This window comes from Atta cephalotes, assembly GCF_000143395.1.
Source record: "Atta cephalotes unplaced genomic scaffold scaffold00016, whole genome shotgun sequence".
Lineage (NCBI taxonomy): Eukaryota > Metazoa > Arthropoda > Insecta > Hymenoptera > Formicidae > Atta > Atta cephalotes.
The window spans coordinates 3882515-3890579 of NW_012130080.1; the positions used below are offsets into that span (position 1 = coordinate 3882515).

The following is an 8065-nucleotide window of genomic DNA, read 5'->3' on the forward strand; positions in this document are numbered from 1 at the left end:
TAAAAGTTAATTTTACTTTAATTTAAATTAAAAAGAAAGTAGTAGTAGTATATATATATATATATATATATATATATATATATATATTTCCTGTTTTTTCAGCTTCTTATGCTCATCTTTTTTCTTTTTTCTATCTACGTAGAGAAAAAAAAAGAAAAAATGAATGATGCAAGAAGTTCAGCTAAAAAGAATTTTTATCTTTTTTATTGTGATTGTAAGGTGCAATAATTTTTTTTCTAGAAAAACATTTAATTTTAGCACAGATGGAATAAAATTATGTGGCACACACAGTCTCAACGTTTCTTATTCTAATTTTTAAGTAGTGTAGCATAGCAAATTACTTCATAATTTCACAATGTTTGTCCGTCTATTTACAAAGTTTATCAGAAACAGCTTAATTTTTTCAAATTTTGTTTTTCGCAATAGATACCCAAGGATCTTTGCTCCATCATAACAAAGTATGAAGTCAAATAAGAGGGTCAAAGGTCAATTAGATTTTCAATAACATGCAAAATCAAACGTCTTAACTTTTTCAAATTTTTGTTATTCGCTGCATTTTATTGCAATGATTTATTATTTACAAATGTACATATATGTGACGTATAGATGTATATGAGTATCCACAGTATTTTTAATTCGGATCCGTGAGTTTGTTAGGTCAAAATGATCTGCGGATCACTCATCTATGTAAGATTTTTAATATATATGTCAGGTTTCTCCTATTCCATTTTTATCAGCATTATTTTTGCAAGTGCAATATTTGTAATATTTTAAAATTTTCAATCTGTATTTCAGATCGATGTGAATTTAAGTTTCGAGACTCAGGGACCATTACATGTTTTCTTACACAAGCTGACAGATATGCAGTCACACGCAGAGAGTGGTGATAAAAATGTATGAAGACGTTTAAAACAATATTTATTCTGCTTGGATTGTCAATGAATCTATAATGTATCTTTTATAGGCTGAAGATATTGTTTCGCGACTTCAGGAGTACATTGCCAAACATCCAGATCTGATCATTATCGATCCTCTGGATAATATTAGGAATTTAAGTAATCGATGTAAATCTTACGAATTTATACAAGAAGGCATTCGGTTTAAAGGTATGTATTTATAATTTATATTTATAAATATATTATGTATTTATAAATATAACTACAAAGAACTGAATTATTATATGTTTGACATTGCTTTATTTTTTTCAGATATATTTACTCCTAACTTTGTAGAAATCAAGAATAGAAATATCCATGAAATAGCATCAACATTAAAAAAGCGTGGTATTAAATATCCATTTGTTTGCAAGCCGCTTCTTGCATATGGCTCAAGCGATGCGCACAAGGTAGGTATGAGATGTGAAAATGTCTGAAGCAAGAAAATCACGAGTTTGATATAAAAATTATTTTTTACTCTTTAATTTCAGATGATGATTATCTTTAATGAAAGGGACTTGAAAGACTGTCAACTACCTTGTGTCGCTCAGGATTTCATTAATCATAACGCTATTTTATATAAATTATTTGTTGTGGGCGATCGTTTTCACGTGGTCGAGCGTCCTAGCTTTAAAAATTTTTATGAAGAAGACTGTAATTCGTTGAATACAATATTCTTCAACTCGCACGATATATCGAAAAGCTGTAGTAGATCTAAATGGTCTATATTGTCCGAAGAAGACATTCCTTTAACTGTGAAACCAAATTACCAAATATTTGAAACAATCGTTAAGAATATTCGAGAGATATTTGGTCTTATTCTAGTTGGAATAGATGTTGTAATTGAAAATCATACTGGGAAGTATGCCATAATAGATGTTAATGTGTTTCCTGGATATGACGGCTACCCGAATTTTTTTGAACATTTAATAGATAGTATCAAAAAGTTGTTGGTAGAGCGAGAAAGTTTCAGGCAAATCTCCAAGGGTTGTACATTGAAAAAGTGTCAGAGCGATGATCTAGACTCTGGCTTCGAGAGTGACGAGAAGAAGAAATATTCTACAAAATGAATATGTAACATGTGATGGATAATGTTAATTTTAGGATAAGCTATATTAGTATTAATCGCGGCGGTAGTATCGGCATCATTTTGTATTTGTCTGTACATTTTTCTAACAAAATTCGGCTCTCTTACAACTTCATACGGTTTAATTCTGCCAGGTATAATAATTTTTTGATATTAAGTTTTGTATTGCGATTTTTAAATCACGCATCGCTTATTTCATAGACAATATGAGAATTTGAATTATTCGCGAATTTGAGTCCTATATTTTGTAACAAATTCCACAGTACAACATGACTACGACTGCCAGAGAAGATATTTTGTACATTTTATGTGTATACAATTTTGCATTTCTGCAACGAGATGTTATAAATGCCTGTGAGTTGTTGAAGATATTAGATACATATGTATAATGAGAAGTATACGGCGCGATATAGAATATACGAATATAGAAACAATTAAAATGATTGCGACTGAGTAAAATACCTCCAATGTTTAAGTGTGATTAAATTAATGGTTATTTTTTAATCGATAAGAGAATAACAATACGATTGATATATTACATAAGTATCTAAAGATCCAAATACGCCAAATACGGTCAAAGCTAGATATTAGAATAATTATATAAATTCCTAAATACATTTATTTCAGTCAGATTGTGCGTCGCGTATTGTCAGCCGTACAACGTAATCATTTAATGAAATAATAATCTTTATTAAAAAATTAATGTTTGATCGTCGATTAATGCTACTACATATTTCAAATTCTATAAAGAACTTATTATGCAAATATTATCAGGAATCGAATCTGAGATCTCCCTACTTTCTAAGCGAATATCTTATTTTTTAATGTTTTTTTTATAAATATATAAATCTTGTTAATAGAAAATATTGTTTATTCTGTCGCAATTATGCTGATTGATTCTATGTAAACATCCCAAACAAATTGACGTAAAGTTATTTAATGTTCATCTTCAATATTTTAATTATTTTTTTAAATATTTATTTTAAATATTAATTTTAGAAAAAGATGTTTCGAATATAAATTTTTATAATTTCAGAAGAGAAACATGGCAATTTTTTTTTATAATATTATATGAAATTTTTTTCTCGCTCGTCATATTTTCAATTTTTTAGAACTTATATCTGAAACAGTTTCAGAAAATGATTTTCCTATCCTTTTCTTATCTTTTCTTATCTTTTCCAAAATAAGAAACTAGTGAAATATTCAAGACGGGCATTTTAGCACAACCTGTATTTATATAAGTTTGGTGATACTGTAATATAAACATATTTTATTCGGTTATACTGTATAATATGAAATATGATTTAACCAATTACTTATTTATATGTACATATATTTTATATGAATAAATTGTACAGAGAAAAACACGAAGAAAAAGACGAAATGATAACATAAAAAAAATAATGATTCGAAGTACATAATAATATTTATATAAAATGATTTAATGCACTAAATGGCACAAATTGAAGAATACTCAGCTATCTTCACTTTTGTATTTTAAAATACATAAGTATTTATAGTTTAAGAAGAAATTGTTTAGTTTAATTTTGTCTCTCATCAAAAAGTTGTTCGGCTAATATAACTCCTTTATATTTGCATTTCTTAGTGACTTCTTGCATTCACAAAATAATATATAAAAATATGAAGAAAAAAATAGAAAACTTAAGCATAAAAGGTGCAAAGAGTAACGAACTATAATTGCGTTTAAATGGTATTTAAGTTTAAGAAAAAGTCTTGCAATTGTTGCAAAATTCTTTAGCGTAATTAGTCTTGCCTTTAGTTTCTCATTGGATCTAAATATATGAATCGACCATATTAAGAAATCTTACGACATATTGCAGGCGAAGTTTTTTTTGCTGAAGCAGCCTTGGGCGATACACGCGTGCGCGTGTCGATTTGTTGAAACAGACGATCGTTGAAAGGAAATGAAGATAACCTCTTGTGTTGTGACTGTTATGAGATCTATAACCCTTTGCGGAGGTTATCACAGGATCTAGGATTCAAATTCAACGCATATTGTAACCTTTTTCATTCCTGAGTCGGAAAACCAAGGAAGCATAATAATAATAATAATAATAAGAAGAAGATAACCTCTTCAAAAACAGACGCAGACTTAAAAGGCTACATTCGTAAGGATACGGAAGCCTCGTTTCAAATTCTTAATTTTATTTACATTATATTTGGTACAAGATACAGAATTTTTCGCAAAAAGTTTTTTGAAGATTATTATTTATTAACAATAATCGCTATCGCGACATGACATCTTTCATCAAAGAGGGAAACAAGGTTTTTGTCGTGTCAGGAAACGATGTGCCTTCGAATGACACGGCATATTTTATTGCTACGATCAAGAAACATATCGGAGATTCCGGTAAATTGCAAACTACGAGCTTGTCAGATATAAAGAAGGGTGAGTACACCTTTTGTTTGATTTGCTGAGGTTTTTGCATTGAAGAATATATTATTTGTAAAAGTCTTTATATATTTCCATACAACACAGTTCTTCGAGGGATGTCCTTAAATTGTTATTCACTGTGAATGTCGAAAAAGATAAATGATGCTTGTGTCTACTTATATCCTCCAAATGAAAAGCACTCATTTTATCCTTTAATATTTACCTTTAACAATAAGGATAAATTAGAAAATTTGGAGAATAATGTTGTAGGTTATAATGAAAAGAGCACTAATTTATTTTGTATGATTTTAGAAAGTCACGATGCATCTACCTTTGATGTAGTTATTGCCATTTTTAAACAACCATGCACGGATGAGAATTTCTTAACAGAAGCATTGAGAATTTTGAAACCTGATGGTTTGCTTGTCATTTATGAACGATTATCAGCAGATAGAAAGTCGGATACAGAACTTACGTATACTGAAAGAATATCTAGATTAAAATTATCTGGCTTCATAATAAAAGATACAAAACAGAAGAAATTAGAAACAGATCCAGAGAGCTTACATTTTTTGTTAAAAGTATATAACGATATAGAAAACGTTTGCAAAGTATCTGCGAATAAACCATTGTTTGAGGTAAAGTAATTTTTTTTCTTATTTATACATAATAAAGATAATAGAGATTGTATATAGCTTTTTGTGATAATTTAGGTGGGTTCCAGTATTCCTATTTCATTTGCAAAAAAGCAAACTAATGTATGGAAATTGGATGATCCCGTAGACGAAGATTTAATAGATGAAGATGAACTTTTAGATGAGTCAGATCTTGTAAAGCCAGATGCAGCATCCTTAAGAGGTGAGATTACTGTAATGTTAAAAATAAAATACAATAAAGAGGATTCACAAACTTGTATAAACTAGACACATGTAATGCTTTCAGTTTGTGCGACAACGGGTAAAAAGAAAGCATGTAAAGACTGTTCATGCGGACTTGCGGAAGAATTAAGTGGTAAAGCTGCATCGGAATACACTGTTAAATCTTCTTGTGGAAATGTACGTTTTATATTTATATTACTGTTTTTTTTGAAAATCATGGATATGTCATATTTAATGGAACGATTATATAAATTTTAATTATATAAATTTTGATTAAAAATTTTTTATGAATTTGTTTATATATAGTGTTACCTTGGAGATGCATTCAGATGTGCCAGTTGTCCTTATCTTGGAATGCCTGCCTTCAAACCCGGAGAGAAGGTACTTTTACCCGAAACTCAGCTAATCGTCGATTCTTAAGTTTGTTATTCATTTCGAAATAACAATTGTAATAAGCGCGAATTGTTTTTATTCGTAAATAACTATCCAATTTCTTTGTGATTCTATCTTCTTAATTTTATTTAATAATATAAAAATATCTTTCTCTAGTATACATTTAATGTAGTTAAAAATAATAATTCTTTAAATAAAAGAGTGTACTTAAATTTAATCGTATTTTATTCTTTTTTAACAATAAAATGTATGATACATATATATAAGAAAACTATTATAGCAACAAAAGTGAATTGATTGATCATCGTTTAAGATTAAATTCATAAACAAGTTTTAATTATGTTTTATAAAATCGCTACATAAAACACTTTCTATTCAAGTAGATTATTTTAAAGAAAAATAATCGTTAATAACAGAAGTTTATCGGCTTTGTAACGAGCGGTAAATATTATTGTGAAAATTGTGGAGCAAATTAATGCAAATTAAATTGTTTTGCAAAATTAATTGAGACATACATTGTCTCATATTTCTATATTTTTATTTTAACTATAACAATTTGAGTGAACAATAACAATTTTGTAAGTTATGTTACATTATATCACAGTATAAGTATAGTTTATTATATTAAGGAAGAAGTTGTAAAACATGTTTTATCTTCAAGATACTATTCTATTAAATAATTTATATAAAAATTTGGTCATGTTTCAAGTTGTTTTTCCTTCAGAGATAAAATGTGTGTACAATAGTTTTAAGTGCCACCCTTCATTCGCTGTACAATGAAATTACGTTATTCGAGTAACATGAATGCTATCGTATACTGAATTACTTATATTATTTGCGAAATGTTTCTTTTTAAATATAGCAGTATAAAAGCGATAAGGTGATTGAAATCACTGGTGCAGCCAACAGTTTTATTCGTTTACTTCGTGCAGCATTATCATCAGCATTGCAATAATGTCGTAGTTAATATGTGTACAAAAAGTAGAAAAAGATTGTTCTCGGATTTAATTCCTTGGAGAATTCGCTTCATTTTCATAAGACTGCACGATATGCATTGTTTAACTTATCTTTGTGCATGATATGCGTTTCTGTTTCCGTTTTATTTTTGTGCTTTTCCATCATGCATATCATGCAGTAGTTGTATTACATCATCAATTTAATCCTTGCAGACTAGCGAAGTCTAAGCAAGAAGCGTTTCTGTTGAACTATTATCGCAGCGCGTGTTCCCTGTTGCACAATTGCAGTATTTCCCAAAGGGTCATCCGTTAATCGTTCATTCTCGCGATTAGAAATCTTCTTGCGTTTCTTTCTGTGGGCATTCTTCCTTATTTCCGTGGTCGACCGTTTCGCTGCATGAAGCAACCTTTGAAGGAATTTAATCTCACGTCAATCTCGCCCTCCTCTAACTGAAATATATTTATCGTTCATTACTGTGCAGTCCACATGAGTGAAATTGTATACCGGATACGTACTAGATGTGTAGCACGTAAAGCGACATGGTACCAAACGCAATTAACGGAATTGGTATTCCACATATACTAGTACCTGATCAAATAAATAGATCTCCTTGTAACAGGATGGCGATACGCATTCCCGGATACATCGTGTTTTGGCGACGCTGTCGCTTCTATGTTGCGATAGCATCTTGCAAGCACCGCTCTCCTCGCAAGCCTGCTCAAATTGTCTGAAGAGAAGCTCCTATAGCAGAATCGATTGTTGAAAACAACACCATTACATTTTACTTCTTCATCGTTAAAAAAAATTTAAATGATTTTAATAACAATAAACTGAAAACCAATCTCTTTCAAATTGTCTCTTGCATATTTCGCTGAAATTAATTGTATGTTTTGATTATTTTGATAAAAACGTGTAAATGGATTTTGCGGTTAAATTCGAGAACGTGAATATTAATGTTTATTTTTGTATGCGAGAAAAATTTTCTGTTATGTGATGTTAATAAAATAATGCTTTGCATTCTGCGCTGTGGCGGGATAAAGCGGAATGCAACAATTGATTTGTGTCTGTCGAAAGATTAACCTCAATTAGAGCCAATGCGACTATCAGCATGGCAAATATATACGTCTTTAATTTCCTCCGCGAATAATTCCGCGTCTATCTCTCTCCGCGCAAATAAAAGTATTACAGCGAAATATTTTTGAAAGAGAATATATGCCGACAGAGCTTAATATAGAATACATATGTAACGTTATTTTATTTTTCTTCCTAGAAGAAATGATTGTGAGAGGTACATTTCTGGTATGCATTTAAGATGCTAACAATAGATTGCCTGTAAAATGAAAAGAAAAGAGAAGAGAAGAAGAAAGAGAGAGAGAGAGAGAGAGAGAGAGAGAGAGATAAGTAATTTTTAAATACATTG

The 8065-nt window shown here is 29.8% G+C and overlaps 3 protein-coding genes across 3 annotated transcripts in view; 2 read left to right on the forward strand and 1 right to left on the reverse strand.

Moving 5' to 3' along the window:
• Positions 1 to 2005, forward strand: part of LOC105618310 (inositol-tetrakisphosphate 1-kinase-like) — a 3113-nt gene extending 1108 nt beyond the window's left edge. Inside the window, exons 2-5 of the mRNA XM_012199851.1 lie at positions 796 to 894; positions 965 to 1106; positions 1209 to 1345; positions 1427 to 2005. Coding sequence (XP_012055241.1) covers positions 796 to 894; positions 965 to 1106; positions 1209 to 1345; positions 1427 to 2005 — 957 coding nt within the window. The remainder of the gene's footprint in view (positions 1 to 795; positions 895 to 964; positions 1107 to 1208; positions 1346 to 1426) is intronic.
• Positions 2006 to 4278: 2273 nt separating this feature from the next.
• Positions 4279 to 5905, forward strand: LOC105618311 (anamorsin homolog). The gene is made up of 5 exons (XM_012199852.1): positions 4279 to 4432; positions 4730 to 5055; positions 5131 to 5275; positions 5360 to 5472; positions 5602 to 5905. Exons 1-5 carry the CDS (start codon positions 4279 to 4281, stop codon positions 5713 to 5715), a joined length of 852 nt encoding a protein of 283 aa, XP_012055242.1. The 3' UTR covers positions 5716 to 5905.
• Positions 5906 to 7013: 1108 nt separating this feature from the next.
• LOC105618312 overlaps positions 7014 to 8065 on the reverse strand; it is a 6774-nt gene continuing 5722 nt past the window's right edge. Inside the window, exons 2-3 of the mRNA XM_012199853.1 lie at positions 7234 to 7386; positions 7014 to 7094 (exon numbers count right to left, since the gene is read on the reverse strand). Of these exons, the coding sequence (XP_012055243.1) occupies positions 7014 to 7094; positions 7234 to 7386 (234 nt within the window). The remainder of the gene's footprint in view (positions 7095 to 7233; positions 7387 to 8065) is intronic.